General features: G+C 36.7%; 1 protein-coding gene across 3 annotated transcripts in view; it reads left to right on the top strand.

The window, feature by feature from the left end:
* The window catches only part of GRHL2 (grainyhead like transcription factor 2), a 220,899-nt gene that overhangs the window by 54,574 nt on the left and 143,736 nt on the right, over window positions 1-22,589 (top strand). For all 3 annotated transcript variants that reach the window (XM_007488168.3, XM_007488169.3, XM_007488167.3), the window contains exons 3-4: window positions 12,334-12,401; window positions 18,536-18,926. In XM_007488168.3, coding sequence (XP_007488230.1) covers window positions 12,334-12,401; window positions 18,536-18,926 — 459 coding nt within the window. The remainder of the gene's footprint in view (window positions 1-12,333; window positions 12,402-18,535; window positions 18,927-22,589) is intronic.

Here is a 22,589-nt window from a genome sequence, read left to right as displayed (position 1 = left end):
ACATTTTACATAGTGACAGCAATATTGTGGAATGATCAACTATGATAGACATAGCTACTCTTAGCAATAGAATGGTCCAGGATAATTCTGAGGGATTTATGACAAAGATTACTATTCACCTCCAGAGAAAGAATTGTGGGAATTAGAATATAGATGAAAGCATGTGATTCTTTTACTTGTTTATTTGTGGTTTTGGTTTTATATAATTATTCATTACAAAATGAATAATATGGAAATATGTTTTGCATAATATTGCTTGCCAGTTCTGGGAAGAGAGAAGGAAAGGAGGGAGGTAAATAGTTTGGATCATATAACTTCAGGAATCTCATGTGGAAATTTATTACATGTAATTGTTTAAAAAAAGCAAATTAAAGTTAAATAGAACTAAAATAAAAACATTATTACAATTTTAAAAATTATTAAATAGCAAGCAAAGGAGAAAGAACTCAACTATTGATAGCTATTATGGAGACAGACAAGATTTCAGCTCAAACTCAGAGGAAAGTGAAGTAAAAACATCTACTTGAAAAACAGCAAAGAAATATGGCAAATGGTCACACACTCAAAAAAGAGCTTTTTTGGAAGAGCTTTATAAAGACCTGAAAAACCAAATGAGAGAGGTTGAAGAAAAATTAGGAGAAAAAAAGAAAAATGCAAGAAAATCAAGAAAATTATGAAAGAGATCCAGAAACTTATGGAAGAAAATAATGTATTAAGAAATAGATTTGGACAAGGGGAAACTAATGATTTCCTAAGTTAATAAGAAATAATAGAAGAAAATATGAAACACCACAGAAACAATAAATCTAGAAAATAGATCAAGGAGAGACAATATGAGAATAGTTGGACTCCCAGAAAATTACAATTAATAAGTTGTACACATTATACTCCAAGAAATCATCAAGGAAAACTGCCCAGAAATTCTAGAATCAGAGGATAACAGAGTTTGAAAAAAATCCAGTGATCACCACCTCAAAGAGAACCAGAGACGAAAATCACAGGAACATCATTACTAAATTATGTAGCTCCCAGATTAAGGAGAAAATACAACAAACAATAAGAAAAAAATGATTTAGAATACTGTGGAGCTATAGTTGGAATAACACAAGACTTTTCAGCTACAACATTGAAAGAATGCAGGGCATGGAAAATAGCATTTCTCAAAACAAAAGAACTGGGTTCACAATCAAGAATCACATCTAGCAAAGCTGAGCATAATTATAAAAGATAAAAAATTGATATTTAGTGAACTAAAGAATTTTCAACTATTCCTGGGGAAAACCCCAAAATTCAGCAGAAAACTTTATGTATAAGAAACATACAAAATTAATGAAAGAGTAATTAGAGGCAACCCAAAAAAAGTCAAGTTGTTCAATTCCTGTATTGGAAAGTGTCATCTATGACTCTTGGGAATGGCATTATTGCCTAGGCATTTATTTAATTTATTGAATATTTATTGAAGAGGCATTTATGGATTGAAGACTCAAGGTTGAGGTGAATGTAATGGAATGAGCTGAAATAGTAGTGGAATAGACCATGGGAGATGTAGGGTGGAATGGCTATCTCATATAGATGAGGAATGAGTGGAGGAACTGTCATACAGAAGGGGAGAAAGGGGAAAAGGAGATGGAGAGCTGGAAGTACTAGAACTCTACTTTCATCAGACCTGGGATAAAGAGAGAACAACATACACACCTGGAAAAGTAAAAAATCTGTTTAACATAGAGAAACAGAAAAGGAAGGGAATGTGATAAGGAAGGGACTGGAAGTCACCTAGGAGGCCTGAGGGAATAAGAGAAGAAATGGTGGATTAAGAGAAAGGAGGACAAGGGATAAATAAAGGGAGGGAAAGGAGGGATATTTAGAGGGGAGTACATATCAAGAAGTAGAGGGTATAGTGAAGAGATAAGGAAGGAACTCTTAGGACAAGGTAGGGGAGGGATTTTTAGAATCAAACTAATATCAAGAAGTAGGAAGGCACAATTGGGGGCATAAGGAAGGGATTTTTGGAAAGTTGGATAGAATAAGAATTAAGAAGTAAGGGGGAAGGGACAAAGAGAAAGAATTTTGGAAAGGTGAACTAATTTGGAATTAAGAGGACAAGGGAAGAGGATAAGGGAGGAATTTGGGGAAGGAGTGTGAATTGGAAAGGTATTGATTAAAGGAAATTGGACATCTAAGGAGGGATATGGCAGGAAGAAAGGAAGAGGGGGACAAATAGTGAGGAGAAATGGAGTAGGTGAAATGCACAGCTAGTAACTATAACATTGAGTATAGATGGGATAAATTCACCCATGGGAAGAAAATAGATTACAAAAAGTATGTATTGAAACACACTTAAAAACCTTAGAGTGAAGGTGAGGAGGTGGAGCAGAATATACTATGCCTCAGCTGATCCAGAGAAGGCAAGGGTAGCACTCATGATCTCTGACAGAATTGGAGCTAAAATATGGATATAATTGGAAGGAATGAACAGCATAACTATATTATGTTGGGGACTACTGTGGATAATGAAGCAGTATTGGGATTGGACCTGTAAACATTAAGAGTTTTATGGTATTAAGATTTTTAAAGAAAAAACTAAATGAAATCTAGATGGAAATAGATAACAAAATAATGACAACAGACTTTCATTTCCCTCCTCAGAACTAGATAAATCTGACAAAAAAAAGAAAGAAAGAAAAGAAAAAGTTAAGGAGAAGAATAGAATCTTAGATAAGTTAAATATGATAGATATTTGGAGAGCACCCCTACCACCTCCCTGGCCATACACACGTCTGTATGAGGCTAGTAGTAGATCTAAGCTTGAGCATACACATAATCCAAATATAGTTTAGGACAACAATGATTTAGAGAGCATAAATATCATGCAAAAGTCTTACTTTAACACTTGTCATACTATAGAGGTGATCTTGCATTCCTGAGGAGTTGTGGCACTGGAGCAAAATTTCCACTGATATGATCAACCTGGAAAGACTTGGTTTCAAAAAGAGTATGATCCTGGCAACATATTAACTTGCTCTTGGAAAATCCCATCCATTAGTCCTAGTTCCAGAATATGTATAACCTCTATCATGACTCCCTCAAGTTTTCTCTTTTCCAGGCTAAATATCCCTAATTCAAATCTAAACAACATGTATTCATTTAGTGCCTATATATGAAGAGCTGAACATACAAATACAAAATAGAAAAACAATGCCTGACTGTATAGTCCTTACATTACATTAATATAATCTGAATTGGGGGCAACTGGGTGGTTCAGTAGATTGAGAACTGGGTCTAGAGATGGGATTTCAGGCTAATGTGTCATAACTCAAGGAGGACAGGAACACTAACAAGAAGATCCAGAAAGACTTCCCCTAGCAGGTGGTACCAGACTTTCAAGAAAGCAGCATTAAGAGGAGTAGTGCTCAGTACCCTTTTAGAGACCAGCTGTACAGTGGCACCAAGGTGGGAAAAAAGAGCAGATATAGTTAATATATTATCTCCTTTAAGGCTCATAGCAACCTTGTAAGTTTGGTTCCCCAGGTATTATCATTATCTCTATTTTACAGATGAGAAAATTGAGTTTCATGGAGTTTGAGTGAAAGTCACTCTAGAGACAGGATTCAAATCCATGGCTTAAAAAAAAGTTTAATTGATATCTTTTATTCTAACATGACTTAGATTTTCCCTTGTATCACTCTCCCAATTTCACCTAGAAAACCATCCCTTATAACAAAGTTTTTTTTTTTTAAGTGGAAGAAAAGAAAAAAGATTCAGCAAAACCAATCCAATATATTTTTTAAAATCTGAATTTAAATGAATGCAATGTTCTTTATGAGAGAGAATCTCCCTTTCCACCATACCTCTGTGTACTTCTGCAAAGAAGTTGTAGGAGATATCTTCTTATACAGTTCTTTTGGGACAAGATTATGCCTTGTAATTTTGCAACATTCTTTTAAAATTTGTTTTCTTTTGTGATTATTTTTTCCATTTACATCATTATGATCAGTATTTAGATTGTTTTGCTGGCTCTGCTTCATGTTTTACTAGTTAATATAAGTGTGCAATGATTTTGTTTTTGAAAAATCTTTCCAATTTTATGTAATATAGTTAATATCCCTAACCCATAGCTGCAAAATATAAGATTTGCTTCTCTTATATTTTGGGGGGAATGTGTGGATGGTATGATCTTTCATATTTAGGATGCATGTATCCATTTTGAATTTATTGTGGAATATGTTGTAGAATGTTGGTCTAAGCCTTATTTTTTTTGGCTAGTTTTCCATTTTTCCCAAATAGGGAAGTAGTCCAAATAGGGAATTCTTTCCTAAGTAATTTATGTTTTTGGAATTACTGAATATTGGATTATTTAGTTTCATTATTTCCAATTCTCCCTCATTTGCTTTGCCCCCATTGATCTACTTTTTACTTTTTTTAGCCAATACCAAATGGTTTTGACTGAAGTCTTCTTAACTCCCAAGTATAGCACCCTTTCCAAAATACCAGGAGCAGCAAGTAGAATAGTTTGGTTACAACAGAAAATGTATGAAGAGTAATATGAGATATATCCAGACAGGTAGGCTGAAGTCATATTGTAAATCTTTATATGTCAAACAGCAGAGCTTATATTTTTTCCTGGAGTCAAAGGAGAGCTACTGAAGCTTCTTCCGTAAAAGAATGACATGGTCAGTCATATGATCTGTGGAAGCAGATGTGTGGAGGATGGATTTATTAAGGGAGAAAGACTAAATTCAGGGATACCTGTAGGAGGCTGTTGCAATAGTTCATGTGAGACAAGATGAAGGCTGGAACAAGATGGATTCAGATTATCTGAGTGGAGAGGAGGAGACAGATAAAAGGTGTGATGTGAGTGTAGAATCAAAAAGGTTTTGACAATTTGGCAATTGATTATTTTTTTAAGCCCTCTTATTCCTGGTGTACACTATTGGAACCATTAGCCATTTTACTCATAACTACTTCAATTATTATCTCATGTAGATGAATCCCAAAGGTATACATACCAGCTTTACTCTCTTACCTAAGCCCCTGCTCCACATTTCCAGCTACCTGTTGGATATCTCCACCTGGATATTGTTATATCAATCTCAATATCTGCCAGACAGAACTTATCATCTTTCCCCAAAAACCTGAACCACCTCAATTTTTTAATTTCTCTTTGCTTTTCTTTTAATTTTTCCTTTTTAATCCTTTCTTCAGTATCAGGAAATTTGTTTTGCTTGTCACTATTTCTTCTTTGATGTTTTCTTCCCACTTATCTCTCCTCTCCTTTCTAACCCTGTTTTCTTCCCTGTTGAATTCAATGTACTTCTACAACAAACCGAGTGTGTACATTCAACCCTTCTTTTTCCACTTCAGAGAAGAGTAAGGATCATCTAGTGCCCACTCCCTACCTTCACTTTTTTCATGTCTGTATACTCTTCCTCTCATTCACCTCAACTTTAAGAAATGTCAGCATCTTCACTCTCCCATTTGTCCTCTAGATATCACTACCTTTTTACTCAGATAATCCTTTATGTGCATGCTGCTCAGGAGCTAAGAAAAGTTAGCCTGGAGAAGAGAAGACATAACACCTATATCCAAGGTTTTGAAGGGATGTGGAAGAGACATTAAATTTGTTTTGCTTGGCCTCACAGGGTAGAACTAGAGCAATGGATGGAAATTTTAAGAAGACAACTAGCTAGAGCAATGGATGGAAATTTTAAGAAGACAACTAGAGGCTTATAATAAGAAAATTTCCCAATAATTAGAATGAATGAGTGAAATAGAGGGACAGAGTTCCTTTAAATTCTACCTTTGCCAGACTTCATCTGCAGTGAATATACATATATACACAAAGATATGCTGGTAATATTTAATAAGAAGGTCTCTGAATAAAATGTACATATGATACACTTCTACATTTAGTTCCCATCATGTTCTAGACAATCAAAAAACCCCAACAAATCAAGATCTGATTTGTAGCATTTGTCAATTTCTGAGATGTAAATGATGACACTGAAAGTCTAATAATAAGCTCTTGAGAGCCAGTTTTATCTGGTTCTAGCACACTGTTTTGCATATAGCATAGTTGGAGAAGAATATTAATAAGCTAGAGATTGTACAGAGGGCAAAAAGAAAGAATAATGAGACTTTTGATCAATATCTTATAAGGATTAAATGAAGGAGCTGGGCATTCTTATCCCAGAAAAGATAATATTCAAAGTGGATATAATTGTTATCCAAGTACAATATTTGGAGGGCTATTATGTGGACGAGGGACTAGACTTGTTTTATTTGGTTCTGTAGGAGAGATCCAAGGATAATGGGTAGAAGAGAGCAATGTAAACTTGATGTCAGGAAAAACTTACTAACAATTAGATCTATCTAAAACTGGAAAGGGCTAATTGGAGAGGCAGTGGGTTCTTCTTCCCTGGAGATCTTCAAGCTGGACCACTATTTGTCATGTGTATTCTAGAGGGGATTCCTTTGGGTTATGGATTGACCTAGATAGCCTCAGATGTCCCTTTTAACTACTAAATTCTGAGATTCAGTGATTCTTAGAAAGCTTTTAATCTTTCTGAGCCTCAGTTTTTTCACTTTGTAAAATGAAAAAGTTGGATCAGATGACCTCTGTTAAGTCCATTTTCAAGTTCTATATGAATAAAAGGAGAATTATATTTCTTTATTAACAATTCATTTTTGAGTTTAAGTATAAGAATTCAAAGAGATTTTTGACCTCTTTACCTTTAATGAAGAACCTATCTTACTAGATCTCTGATTGCATAAAGAGGATGAGCATCTTAATTGGATCTGAAAAGAGAAATGACTCCTTAGAATATAAATTTGAGGATAGTCTTAAGAAATGACACCATTTCATTCTATGAACTCTGAGTTTTTGCCAAGGAAGAGAACAGATTGTTTATCTAAAATGGAAATGGTCATAAAACTCTTCCCTTTCAGTTCAGACGGAGACATTGAATCCTTCCAAAATATAGGAGCACATCATGTTCAAACTTAATACATTTCCATTAATCATTAATTCATTATAATGTATTTCTTGGTTTTTGTCAGCATTGGCCTTCATGCTTCTCTCACTCTAATCAATTGCATGGAGTACTATTTTAGGTTTTCTTTCTTTTTTTTTGATCCAGAGGAAGGAAAGTTGTATATTAATTTATTTATCAATTCATTTGTTTTCAATTAGCATAATTCTTCTCCTTTCCACTCCCCCTTTGCTCATTTGGGGAATAAAGAAAAACAAAATCTTGTTCCAAACATGTATAGTCAAGCAAAACAAATTTTCGTATTGGCCACAATCAAAAAACAATGTCACATTTTGCATTCTGAATGAATTCTTCACCTCTCCATAAGGAGGCAGGTAGCATGTTTTGTCAGAATTCTCTGGATTTATGACTGTTCATTATATTAAAGTTTCTAAACTTTTCAAAGTTGTTTGACTTTACAATATTGTTTTTGGATAAATCATTCTCCCAGTTCTACTCTGTTCAAGCTTCTCTGAAACTATCTCCTTCATCATTTATTACTGGAAATGATATTCTAATTCTTTGTCACCTTAAAAATAATATTTTTATAATTATTAGAGTTTTCCCCTTAGATCTAATGCTCCCTTAATCTATGCTCTTACAAATTCCTTGCTCTCCTTTCCCCTCTTTCTCACATGTTTCCCTGTTCAGTAAAATGTATTTCTCTGCCCAATTCTCTTTCTCTCTGTCTCTTGTCTCTCTGTCTCTCTTTCTGTGCTCTCTCTCTGCCTCTCTGTCTCTCTCCCTCCCCCTTTTGTCTTTCTTTGTATAGACTTTTGCATGTATACTGTATTCCAATTGTGTGAGATAATTTTCCTCAACCTTTTCCTTTACCCCATCCACAGTGTATTCTTCTTCCCTACTTTTTCTATTCTTTTTTTTGCAAAAGATAATTAAGATAGAATCACTTTTAAACCCTTAATTTCTATCTTAGTAGTAACTCTTAAGACAGATGGGCAAAAGCTTGTGACTTTCCTAGGGCCACACAACTAGGAAGTGTCTAAGACCAGATTTGAACCCAAGTCCTCTTGATTCTAGGTCTAACTCTGTCTACTGTACCACCTAGATGCTTCTACAACTTCTTTCTAATTAGACTCCTTCTGTGCCCCCTAGTGATTATGGCATTCAGAGTGATTCTGTGTATCATCTCATATTAAAATGTAAGCAGTTTATCCTGGTTTAATTCCTTATGATTGTTCATTCATTTTCATCTTTTTTTTTTCTTGATTCATGTTTCATTTCAAAGTGTCTGCATAGCTCTGGACTTTTCATCAGGAATTCTTGGAAGTCCTTAACCTGTATACTTACAACCAGATCTGTTTTGATTCATTCATAGTCCATCTGAGCCTCGAGAAAGGAAAAGAAATTGCCATCCTACCCTGTATCAAATACAAAGAGTTGTCCATAGATCAGAGGATTTTTTAATTGGAAGGAAACTTGGAGGTCATCAATTACAAGTAATTTACAGATGAGGAAACTTATGAGTGGGATGAAGAAGTAATTTCCCCAAGGTCACAGAATTAGAGAATTTCAGAGTTGATAAGAGCCTCAGAGCCCATCTAGTAAAACCTAAACCTGAAAAAGAATTCCTTCTTACAACATACCCAACTTTTGTTGGATATCTCCCTCCCCCAGTGAGAGGGAAATGACTGTTTCTGAAACAATCCCTTAAGGTTTTGGATAACTCTACCCACCACTCTCATCCCTGCACGAGGTAACTCAAGAGTTCCTGTACTAATATACTCAAACCTTCTTTCCCTTTCCCAATGGGCATGGATCAAGCTCCCCTCCAATAGGATGAGATATAATGGACCTGGGAATTACTGTAATCCACTCCACTGGGGTGCTCCTCTGGAGACTTATTGCCCCATTGGCAGCTACTCTGAGTTGGGCCATGCTACCCTCTATAATGCTTATTGTGTCATCTCATCCGTATTCCTCCATTTACTAGTCACTCATCGAGGTCATTAAGTAGCAAAGATGGAGTTTAAATCCTAGTCTTCTGACTCCAAATCTAGTGGGTCCTTTGGATATATAATTTTGGGAAATTATAGTATCATGATGATTATCACGTTAGCTTTATGATTATGATCAGACATTGCTTTTCCCCTTTGTGATTGTTCCTGATGATCAGATATACTGACATCAGACCATAGTAGTATATAGCCACTGCTTGGTCCAATATAGCATAAAATGGAGGTGTATTTGGCTAATAAGCCTTTTTTTTTTTAACTGAACTTGTGATTTCATCAGTCTGGGGAGCTGCCAAGTGAAGAACTTCTACCAATTTATTTTAGGACCTTCTCTGAAACTTGTAGTCTTATAGAGTTGCTGAAGAGTCCTGAGAGGTTAAGTGACTTGCAGGTTTGTGTTAGAGATGAGATTTGAATACAGGTTCTCTTGATTTCCATTCTCTTTCTAACACATTCCAAAGTCTTATAAGAGATTAATGTACATTTAATATAAAAATAGACTTGTATTTACCTCTTTTGATAGAAAATATTAAATATATTAAAATGATACACATTTAATATTTAATAATAAAAGTAATAATGTTTATAGTAAATGTAAAACAGCAATATACTTATTAAATTAAATAAAAGGCACAATTAAAGCAAAACCTCCCTTTTTTTTTTTACAGGGTTAGACTTGTGATTTCATTAGAATTAGAAACTTCTGATGAAACCTGCCTTCTAAGACAGATAGGCTACATATCTGCAATTTACAGTCTTAGAGAATTGGTGGGGAGCATTGGGAAAGGTTGTGTCCACGGTCAGAGAAGTCAGTTTGTGTCAGAGGTGGCCCTTGAACTCCAAACATATTTCTTAACTGTCAAGACAGCTTTCCAAAAGAAATGACTAGTTATTACATTTAAAGATACTACTTTGAGGGAAAAAAAACCCTTTTAACAATAAATATTTAACAGAGTTTGGGTTGTCATTCAGTTGTGTTAGACTTTTTGTGAGCTCATTTGGGTCTTTCTTGGCAAAGGTACTAGATTGGTTTGCCATTTCTTTCTCCAGCTCATTTTATAGATGAGGAAACTGAGGCAATCAGAGTTATGTGACTTACCTAGGGTCATACAGCTTGTAAGTATCTGAGACCAGATAACCTTGCTCAGGTTAATTAAAGGGAAAGACAAAGTTTTTATTTCTAGTGTACTCTCAAATAGGTAAAAAGTTTTCTGTTTCCATTCTCTTCATGAGACAAAAGAAGAAAAAAAGATGTAAAGTAAGCTCCCCCTTCTTTTTAAAAATTGTTTTCATTGATGCCCTTTACGTTCTTTTAAATGCCATTTTGGGGCAGTTAGGTAGCACAGTGGATAACGTACCAGACCTGTAGCTGGGAGGCCCTAGTTCCAAATCTGCCCTAGCTGTGTGACCCTGTGCAAATTTACTTAACCCTGATTGCCTAGCCCTTGTCACTCTTCTGTTTTAGAGTTGATGCTAAGATATAAGATAAGGATTTAAAATAAATAAATAAATAAATGAATGACATTTCAATAGAACCTCCCCTCTTTTGCTCCCTCCCCCTACCATGAGCTCTTCCTTGAAACAAAGAAAAACAGCTGAGCAAAACCCAAAGCCACTGGAGTCTCCCATCCCCTTTCAACCAATCAGTAATCAATAAACATTTATTAAGTGCCTACCATGCTGCTATGTCAAACGGTAGTATGCAGAAGTGGAAAGTGGGTATGGGGTTTAAATCTTGGTTCTGACAATTTCTAGATGTGTGGTTGTAGGCAAAACTGGGAACTTCCTTGAACCTTTATTTCTTCCTCTGTCAGATTGGGATAAAAACAGCACCTGCCTTATAGGGTTGTTCTAAGGTTTAAATAAGGTAATACCTGAAAAGCACTTTTTAAACCTTAAGGGACTTAATAATGTGACTTATAATTTTGATTTATAATATAACTATGTGTTTCTACTTCTACCACCACCACCACTCCTCCTCCTCCTCCTCCTCCTCCTCCTCCTCCTCCTCCTCCTCCTCCTCCTCCTCCTCCTCCTCCTCCTCCTCCTACTACTACTACTACTGTTACTCCTCTTTCCCCTCCTTCCCCTCATCCTCCTCCCAACTGGACCACCATTACCACCACTACCACTACCACAATGTTCTTCACAGGGTTCTTGAGAGGCAAATGTTTTGTAAACCTTAAGGCTACAGAAACACAAGTTATTGATTTCAGTTTCCTGCTTCCTTTCAACTCCATGACAGCTTTCCCCATTTTGTAGTTGTTTCTGTAACAAACATAGAGACATACCATTCGAACGCTAGAAAGCCTAGCTTTTTCTCTTTGGCTTGAGCTTAGCCATGGTACCCCGTGCCTCCATCTCCTTCCTCTCCTTGCCAAAAACCAGTCAATCATTAGATATTTATTGAGTGCCTACTATATGCAAGGCAGTGTTCTGGAATCAGAAGGAAATCATGATGGTAGAATTCTTAGTCGCTTCCTTTAAAGAGTTGACAGTCTATTTGGAGAGGCAAGACATCTACAAATAAAGGGAAAACTAGTGATGCCAGGCCATCTTTTATAAGAGCCAAGAGAGTCAAATCCTTAGTAAGTGCTGCCCTAAGAGTTCTGAGAAGGGAGAGATTACAGAAAAGCTCTCACAGACTGCATACTAAAGTTTTTTGTTTTTTTTGGGGGGGTGCAAAATAGCTTGGCTAGGATTGGGGTATATGAAGACAATCCTAAACCTTAATTGCTCCTAAACTAGCAAGAAGAAGTAGTCAAAGAAAGATCTCTCTCCTTTCCATCTCCCCCTCCCTTCTGACTCTCTTTTCTCTGTCTCTTCATTCTCTCTCTATCTCTGTAGACTAGAGTCATAAGAAAATTTGATTTTACTATTTGTTGAATTAAAAAAGCAAGGAAGAGAGGAAGCTTCTGTTCCTGGATAGGTACTCTTACAAGAGTTATGAGTGGATCCAAGGCAAATGAGCTGTCCAGATTTATTATTCACTCTCCCCTTTGCTCCCTTCATTCTGAAGCTTCCAAGGGAGGTGGCCAAGGAGGTGGGGGAAGATTAACAGAAGAGAGAATTCAGGCTCCGGTGAGGACCCATGCAAAGCTACCCATGATGGCAAGAAGCAGTAGATCTTTGGGTAGCTAGTTGACTGCTGCCCCTACCTAGTTGTACCTAGAACTATTGTGCTGTAGACCCCTACTAAGCCAGCCTGATTTCTGGTTGAGTGATTTGGATCTAAAGAAAGCTTCATATTTTTCCTTGCTAGATTGTTCTAGCTTCCAATGTTATATGTGATCTCTATTAAATGCCTGACCAATTAATGATATCATTCACAGGTTCCTCGAGATAAAAGGTTGCTCACTGTTTGCAAAGCTAGTGACAGTCAAGAAGATCAAGATAAAAGGTAAGGAATGATCTTATTATTTAATAAGATATTTCTCTATGTGTAATATAGATTATGTACATATAGGCATTCTGAGATTAGAATTTCAGACCTAGAATTTCAGAACAATAATGGGCTTAGAGATCATTTAGTCTACCCTAGTGATTAAAAAAAACTTTACAAAGCTATATTAAAATTTTTCAATTAAGAAAAACACGTACTTTCTCTCCCTTTCACTTCCCAGTCTTCTAAAAAAAAAATCAGACTAATCCCAAACCAAAAATCCTTTTAACAAATATGCAAGGGCAACTTGGTGGTACAGTGAATGGAGTGCTGGGCTTATAGTCAGGAAGATTCCTCTTCCTGAGTTTAATTCTGGCCTCAGACAATTACTAGAGTCACTTAACTCATGTTGCCCCAGCTTACTCATCTATAAAGTGAGCTAGAGAAAGAAATGGCAAATCATTTCATTTTCCTTGTCAAGAAAAGTCCAAATCAGATTATAAAGAGTCAGACATAACTGAGAAATGACTGAATGACAAACAAGTATGCAATGTCAAAGCAAAGTAATTCTTGTTTTGGTCACATCTGAAAAATGATATGTCAGTTTCTGAGTCCATTATCTCTTTATTAGGAGGTGGGTATCATATTTAATTATGAGTTCTTTGAATTCATGGCTGGTAATTGTATTCTTAAGTCTTTCAGAATTGTTCATCTTTATAATATTAATTGTTATACCATCAATTATACTTATTCTACTCATTTCCCTCTACAAGTTTTCCCTAGTTTCTCTGAATCCATTCTTTTCATCACCTCTTACAACACAACAATGTTCTACTTCATTCGTTCATATACCCTAAATGTTTCAGCCATTCCCTCAGTTGAAAGGCACCTCTTTCATTCCAGTTCTTTGCCACTAGAAAAATAACTGCTATAAATATTTTTGTACTCTATCCATTTTACTAATAAGGAAGCTAAGGCACTAAAAGAGAATGAAAGACTTGCCTCAGGATATGCACTAATTCAGTGGCAGATTGAGGAGCAGAATTCAGTTCTCAATTTCTTTTCTAGTCCAACATTCTTTTAACTATACTTTAACCACACTTAATAAACTTTTGATCCATATTAATTGAAAATCACAGTATTCAATAAAAAAAAAAACACCCTTGAGAGAAGAGCAGAGATTGGAGATTTGTTTTTTCTTTGGAAATGAAGCTGGCCACTTAAGTGGAGGAAGGGAATGAAAAGCTTTCTTGACCCAAAATATCTCCCTGCCTTCCCTGCTACATGAGATTATCAGGATTAGCTTCAGGTCTCAAAAGGATAACATATCAATTGAGATTAGGTTATCTGAATGCTCCATTATTATAAAAGGAAGACTCTGAAGGAATAGGACATAGTCTAGAAAGAGTATTGCATTTGGAATCAAAAGTCTTGGATTCAAGTCCCAATTTTGTGATGGACTATTTTTATGGCCTTCAATAAATCAATTCATCCCTCTATGCCTCAGTTTCCTCATCTGTAAAATTGAGATTAGACTGGACAGCCTTTCTTCCAGTCCTAAATTGATGATTTTAGGATGAAGAGGAGAGAAAATAGGTTGAGATCATTTAGTTTCTGTTGCTTCCTGGGCTTGAGGGAGACACTTCAGTGTCTGGGAGTGTTGGGCTTCTTGGGAACCTGGGAGGGCACTGAGAGCCTCTGTGGAAGGCGAGAGAAGCAGGCATTGAGCACTGAGTTAGGATGGAGGGGTTCCAAAAGCAAACTTCACTTATTTCACAATTTTATCTAGAGGTAGGTTTGCTTCCAATATAACATCTTCATAGTATTTTCATTTCTACAAATAGCAGGTCTCTCAGTAATACCCAAAGACCCCTTTCCACCAAACCTCAGCTATTGTGAATGACAGAAACAGAATGACCATTCTGCCCTGTTCAATATCCTGCCTGTGATGGTGTGTGGACTCTCTGAATCTGACTCTCCTGCCCTATTTTGAGTTTTTGTGTGATCACGCTTCTACTTGAAACATAACACTGAAGACACATCACTTGCTCTGGTGGCACAGTGGATGGAGTGCCAGGACTGAAGTCAGAAAGACTCACCTTCCTGGGTTCAAATCTGGCCTCAGTCACTTAGCAGCTGTGTGACCCTCAGCAAGCCACTTCACCCTGTTTGTCCCAATTTCCCCACTGTAAAATGAACTGGAAAAAGCAATGGTAAGCCAATATCTTTGTCCAGAAAACACCAAATGAGATCATGAAGAATTGGGCATGACTGAAAAATGACTCAACAAGAACACCCTTTTTGAGTTTCATGTTGGGGTCAAGATTGGCATGCTTTCCTGCCAATTGATCTGTACTTTTTGAACCTATACCAAATGGACCACAATCTGCTAAACCCTGCACTTAGAATTAGCATTGAAGGATTAGAAAAAGGCTATGTTTTATAAGTCCTGATTACAGAATATTAGGAAAATCCCAAATCCATGGATTTAAAGCCAGCCATCATGGGTTTGAGTCCATATCCCATCACTTGCAAGAAACTTAACTTTTCCAGAATTTCTTCTTCTAGAAAATGAGGATCAAAATGGGATGATCTACAAGACACTACTTTATAAAGTCAAAGCACCAATAACCGACATAAGGTGGATCATTGCTAATGGAGAAGAGGAGTGATTTTATCCATCCCTAATTTCTTGTATATTATTTAAAAGTAAATCAGTGACATCAATTCAATTGTAATTATTACTTGGATCTTTAGAGTCGAAACCTTTTATAATGTCAGGATTGGAGGATGAGACCAACACTACTGTATTTTGAACTTCATAGAGTGATTAGAGTGCCAGACCCAGAGTCAGGAAGATCTAAATTGAAATTTGACCTTAAACATTTCCTAGTTGTGTGACTCTGGGCAAGTCACTTACTCCATGTTTGATATGGTTTTCTCATCTATAAGAGGAGGATAATAATAGCACCTACCTTTCCAGATTGTTGTGAGGATGAGATGAAATAATAGTTGTAAAGTGCTTAGCACAGTACCTGGGCACATAATAAGTGCTATAAATGTTATCTATTATATTATTATCAAAGGACTATAGTTTGGGAGCTGCAAGAGAACTTAGGGGCCTCCTAGACTAACCCATTCATTTTACAGATGAAGAAAATTGATGTTCAGGGATAGCTAAAGTGTTGTACTCAAGATCACAATTCTTATTATAATAAACTTTTAGGTAGTTCTTATTTAATTTTATTTTTTACCTTTCTAACAAATTTCTTTAATGAAGATCTCATTTCTCAAATGAAGAGAGTAGCTCTTATTTTTTTAGAGAATATGGTTTGCCCTACAGAAGCAAGGCATATTAGAGAGTGGATAGCATGTTGAATTTGGAGGCAGAAGTGACTTGGGCTCACATCCCACCTTTGACATAAGCTATGTGACCACTAACAAGTCAATTTCTCTGAGTTTCAATTTCCTCATCTATAAAATAGGGATATTATAATTGCAGTCTCTATGCTGCAGGATTGTTGTATGACTCAAGTGAATTAATTAGAGAAAACTGTTTTTCCAATTAAGTGTCAGTAAAAATAAATCCACTCTCTAATGGGTGATATCATAATAGGATTTTACATTATAGGTATTTGCATATTGAAGTCTCTTTTTGTTAAAATAACAGGAAATTAGAGTGATATGGTTCCACTTTTAAAAATAGGAAATATAATATACCATTTCTAATGCTACATTTATTTTAAATGTTTTATCGATGTTCTTTCCTTTTAAAACTATCAACATCACCTCCAAATATCTCCTTTCCCCCCATCAATTGAATCCCTCCTTGAAACAGAAAAGTTTAGTCAATCAAAAGAACCTCCATTTTGATCATGTTTGAATGTATACCTCATTCTGCACCCATTGTCTTCCACCACTTTACAGATAGGGATGTGACTCACCATCATGTCCTGTAGGTCACAATTGGACACTTCATCTATCAGAGTTCTAATTTTTTTCCAGTGGCCACTGTGTAGATTTTTCTGGCTCTGCATTAATTTGTATAAGTTATTTGGCTTTCCTATGACACAATAACATTTCATTGCATTTATCAACTGTATTTTCTTCTGACATTCCCCCCTTGGTGAGCTAATGTCCTTTCTTACTCTTTGTTATTACAAAAAAAAATTGCTTGGTTTGTTTTACTCAGTTGATGTGTAGGACAATTTTTATTTCTGTCCCAGGTAAGTCAATGCACTCCAATAATCTCAGTTCTAGCAACCCTCCTTTCAGATTCTTCCTGCAGGTTCCTGGTATGGTCTTCTAGAAGTGGCTAGTGATGGTCTAACCTTTCATGAAGGCACTACAATTGAACATAGTGGTTTCTGTTTCTTTGGATCCCTGCCTCTTCACAAATTCAAGGAATTCTGCTTAAATAGATTAAAAAAATTAATCAACCAAGTAAGGAATTCTGGGGAAAGGCAAATTTGAAATGTTGAAGCAAACTTCACAGAAATGGAGACCAAAGAAATAGCACTTTTAGGATTTTTAATAAATGTGTGCAGTCTGCAATATATAAGCAGGGAAAATGCTTTGGTTAGTCTGCAGAAAGGATGGTCAGCTGTGGGGAATGTTTGGGCAATTTCAACCTGAACTTGTTTCTACATGGTGCAGAAGAAAATGGAGGCTGGGCAGGTCTGTGCTTAATTTCATCAGTGTAGACAGTTCCTTGAGGCTTTTGGCTCCAGCTATCCCATTTGACTGTCTCTTTTGATCAGATTAGATGTGTGTATTTCCACATCTTCACTAAGTACTATGTAGTTACCGCCTTAATAAGTCACATTAGTGAAGAAGCTTGACTGTTTCCAGAGACATTAGATTCAGATATTAGTTGTTAGGATAGATTGAGGTAATGTTTGTAAAACACCTAGCACAGTAGTGCTTAGGACATAGGTGCTTAATAAATGCCTATTGATTAAGAGCTCAAATTCTGATGGGAGAAATAATATGCACACAAGGAATCACATACAAGAAAGATGCAATGTAAGTGAGAAGCAATATCAGAAAGAAGGTGCAACAGGTGGAGGGGGAGGTACAGACTGGAAAAGACCTCTTGCAGAGGTAGGATTTGAGCTAAATTTTGAAGGCAAGAAAAACCAGGCAAAAGCCCTGAGGAGGAAGAGCATTTAAGGTATGGAGAGTCAATGAAAGACAAGGAGTGTGTAGTGGGAATAATAGCAAGAAGACCAATGTTTCTGAATTGTAGAGAATGTGAACTAAAGCTTAAGAAAACTGGAAAGATAAGAAGGGGTCATATTGTGAAAGGCTTTTAAATCCTACAAGCCAGAGGATTTTATTGTTGATCTTGGAAGTAATAGGGAGCCACTGGATTTTATTGAACTGGGGAATGATATGGTCTTGCTGAGGATACATAAATGAATAAGAAAGATATGGTCCCATAGCCCTCAAGGCATTTAAATTAAGTAGGGCCAATAAGACAGGGATGCAAATAAGTGTAATATAGATTAGAATATGGGTGGAGTGTAGGAGTGGTAGGAAAATGTGCTATTAGAAATTCAGGAAGGGAGAAGTATTTTCTAGTTAGGGGATTTGGAAAGGTTTCATGAAGTAGATGGCACTCAATTTGGTCAATCTGATAAAACATGAATTTGCCTCCCATATTTATCAACATTTATGAATAGTTCACAGGGAAATAAAAGTTCTTGGTGGTTAAAATAAAATGTGCAAATGAATGCAGTTGACTACCAACAGTTTTTCTCCAGTTAGCGCTTTGCTTCCTTACTTTGCTATTGGTTAGTCCCTCATACCCAAAGGCTTACATGGAGACTTACCTACTTTTATCAGTCCTTTCCTCCCTTTCCAAAGCAATTATATCTGAGATCTAAGAGATCCTTTCTGATTTAAACCTTATTGCTTCATCTCCCCAGATTTTGGAAAATACTCTAGTCTCAGGCTTCCTGGATTATCTATAATCCTTTCTTTGGTTTAGCTGATAATTTGGGGGCCCAAGTATCAGTTGGTTTTCATATAAGTGATATCTCTAAGAGAGGAAAAAAAAGTCATTAAAAATGAGTCACTCACCATGTTTTCCTTCTTTATTTGCCACCCATCTCCTCCTTTTCCTCTTTTTCTGGGTTTGGCATGAACAGAAACTGCCTTGGGACTAATGAAGCCCAGAGCAACCTGAGTGGAGGAGAAAACCGAGTACAGGTCTTAAAGACTGTTCCAGTTAACCTTTCTTTGAACCAAGATCACCTGGAGACCTTAAAAAGGGAACAATACAGTGCAAATGTGTCTGAGGGTTCAGCAGGCTGTGTGGCAGGAGTAGTTGTGGTGAAGGCTGAAGAGTTTACACCCGTCTTCATGGCCCCATCTGTGCACTATCCAAGAGGAGAAAGTGAGGAATCCCGTGGTGTCATCTTTGAGCAGAATCAGTATGAAGTCCCCAGCATGGCTCCTCATGCCAACTATCTCAAGGACGACCAGCGAAGCACACCTGACAGCACTTACAGTGAGACTTTCAAAGATGGCGCTACAGAGGTGAGTCCATCGTGAGTTAGTAAATTAATATCTAACTGGGTATTTTGTCAAGGGTTTAGAATTCCTTAGTATTGGAATAAATCTGTCTGTGCTTATATGTGGCGGGGATAGGATAGGTATATATTTGGGGTAGGTTGTTTTTTAATTCTGACATCTTAGCTCTTTCATTTCTTTTAAATTAGTTCAGATTTTTGGCCTTTAAATCTAGGGGGTTTTTTTTGAGGCAAAAAGCAATTTATAACATATGAGGCATACATAGTGTATAAGCCAGGCTCAAGCTTTAGTGCCTAAATGCATTTTTTAAATATTTGAACATTTTAATTTAATTAACTGATTTAGAATATTTTTCCATGGTTACATGATTCATGATCTTTCCCTCCTCTCCTCCCACCCACCTCCTGTAGCCAAGGAGCAATTCCACTGGGTTTTACATGTGTCATTGATCAAGACCTATTTCCATATTATTAATATTTGCACTAGAGTGATCATTTAGAGTCTACATCCCCAATCATATCCCCATCAACCCATGTGATCAATCATGTTTTTCTTCTGTGTTTCTGCTCCCACAGTTCTTCCTCTGGATGTGGATGGTGTTCTTTCTCATAAATCCCTCAGAATTGTCCTGGCTCATTGCATTGCTGCTAGTAGAGAAGTCCATTACAGTTGATTGTACCGCAATGTATCAGTCTCTGTGTATAATGTTCTCCTGGTTCTGCTCCTTTCACTCTGCATCACTTCATTCCAGTCCCCAGTGAATTCCTCCAGTTCATTTTTCCTTATGGCACAATAGTATCCCATCACCATCCTATACTACAATTTGTTCAGCCATTCCCCAATTGAAGGGCATCCCCTCGTTTTCCAATTTTTGGCCACCACAAAGAGTGCAGCTATGAATATTCTTGTACAAGTCTTTTTCCTTATTATCTCTTTGAGGTACAAACCCAGCAGTGCTAGGGCTGGATCAAAGGGCAGACAGTCTTTTTAGCACCTTTTGGGCATAGTTCAAAATTGCCTTCCAGAATGGTTGGATCAATTCACAAATCCACCAATAATGCATTAATGTCCCAATTTTGCCACATCCTCTCCAACATTTGTTACTTTCCTTTGCTGTCATGTTAGCCAACCTGCTAGGTGTGAGGTGATACCTCAGAGTTGTTTTGAGTTGCATTTCTTTAATTCCTAATTGCATTTAAAGTCAGATTTTCATAACAAGACAAGACAATCCTGATAGATTCACATTCCTGAAAGGGGATGACCCATTGTTGTAATCCAGATAGGATACTAATTTCTAAAGGGGATGAAAGTGCACATGGCCGCTTTTTTCCTACACCTGCTTTGACATGTACTGAAGACTCCCTTATACAGGCTGTGAAACATTCCTGTGCAGCCCAAAGAAGTCTGTCAGATATACTAGTGCAGCTCTCTTCATGAAAGGGCTGCCCAGTACACTTGTTAAAGGGGGATGGGAAATATAATTTAATGATTCCCCTGTCTGGGGCTTATCATTTTTATGGTGAGGCACCACAATCAAATCTAGGTATATCACTTATGGATGGAAATCAAGTTTTTAAAGGTAGAAATATTTTTTGGAATCTATACTTTGGTTTATCATCTTGTCATTTTTTAATAGTTTTCTAGCAAACAACCCAAATGATACCTGAAATAAGGCTGCCATCTCTCTAATTTTGGACCTGTATATGATTGTATTTATCCTGTAGTTCAAACACGCCTCTTCAGTGTTTAGAAAACAGTTACTGCTTTTAAGACCACCAGAGTAATGACTTGGGTAGGACAACTAGAAAAATAATTTGGACTTCCAGTACTCCCACCCCAAATGAATTTGTCAGAATTTCTCGTTCTCATTCAAGAGATTACTTCACTGTGATTATAGTTTTGTGTTTTTTCAACATTCTTAACACAATATAGGACAACATCAATGTTAGACTGACAGATATTTACCTAAACTTCCAGATGAGAGGAGGTACCATTTCCATTTATTGAAGCAAATGGAGAGATCTTTCTTTCCTCTGTTTTGTAGACAGAATCTTGTAAAACTCTTTTTTTAACTACCTGAGTAAGATAGGACATCCTAAGGTTGAGTAAGTATGCATACAGTTGAAGCTTTGAATATTCTAATTCATAGTAACTCAAGTGCACAAGGTGGTTCTTCAAAAATATTTTTTTAAACTTTGAACATGTCTCCCTCTTATCATCCACCTGCCCTCTAAGGAAGCTTTGTCGTTTCTGTGGCATTCCTCAGGATACTGGCAGGGTAAGGGTAACAAGCAGTTGGGAGGCAGATCTGCCTGTTCAGAAGTTACCTTTGCCCAGGTGTGTGCAGAGATGACATTGGTCACGTCCCCTGTATCCCAGGCTTCCCTTTTGGTTGTTCCTGCCCATTGATCTGTGCACAGAAATTCCATTCGCGTGAGGATGGTCATGAGTGGTCTCTGTATGCAGACACAGGAAAGTGAGAGTTCAGTGATTTAGTGTTGGATAGATGGGATACATTCCATATCCTGGAAGCTGTCACCTCTTCTGCTCTTGGAGATTTGAAGTATAATTCTTAAAACCATTTTAATAACTTGACCTTAAAATTATTTTCCTACCTGATTTCTTTTTAAACCTTCACCTTCTGTCTTAGAATCAATATAGTGTATTAGTTCCAAGGCAGAAGAGCAATAAGGGCTAGGCAATGGGGTTGTGACTTGCCCAGGGTCACACAGCTGGGAAGTGTCTGAGACCAGATTTGAACCCAGGATCTCCTGTCTCCAGGCTTGGTTCTCTATTCCCTATCTGATGTTTTAAATAATACTTATTAAATTTTCTAAATGAAGAGATGGCACTGTTTTGTCATCATAGATGTTCAGTATATTAGAATAGGATTCTCTTATTTTTATCTTTGTATCATTGGCAGAGAGCACAATTTTTTTCAGTCATGCCTGACTTTTCATGACCCAATTTGGGGTTATGCTTGGCAAAGAGACTATAGTGGTTAGTTATTTCCTTCTCCAGCTCATTTTTACAATGAAGAAACTGAGGCAAACAGGAGTAAGTGATTTGCCCAGGGTTGTCTGAGACCAGATTTGAACTCATGAAGATGACTCCAGGTTCAGCACTCTATCCACTGCATCACCTAGTTGCCCCAATTGAATGAATGCTTAATAAATGCCCATTGGTTGATTCAGTCAGTCAATCAACTTTGATAAATACTCAGTAAATATTAATTGTCAATAAATAATAAGAAATCACAGTTTGACAGCTAAAAAAATTGACCTCTAAGATCATCTAGGCCAGCCCTGTCACTTTATAAATCTGGAAACTGAAGCTCAGAGAGGTCTTTTGAACTTCCTTGGGGCAGCTGGGTAGTGTATCCACTGAGCAGTGGATAGAGAACCAGGCCTAGAGATGGGAGGTTCTGAGTTCAAATCAGACTTCAGATACTTCTTAGCTGTGTGACCCTCATCAAGACATTCAACCCCCATTGCCTAGCCCTTATTGCTCTTTTTCCTTTGGAACCAATACACAGTATTAATTCTAAGATGGAAGGTCGTGTTCTTATCATATTTTAATATAATATAATACTTTAATATATTAAAACCTATAAATATAATAAAATATACACTATATTAAAATATATCAATATACAACATTAAAATATTA

Source organism: Monodelphis domestica, chromosome 3 (genome assembly GCF_027887165.1).
Source record: "Monodelphis domestica isolate mMonDom1 chromosome 3, mMonDom1.pri, whole genome shotgun sequence".
Classification (NCBI taxonomy): Eukaryota; Metazoa; Chordata; class Mammalia; order Didelphimorphia; family Didelphidae; genus Monodelphis; species Monodelphis domestica.
The sequence above is the reverse complement of the archived record's forward strand: the minus strand, read 5'-3'. Positions and strand labels throughout refer to the sequence as shown.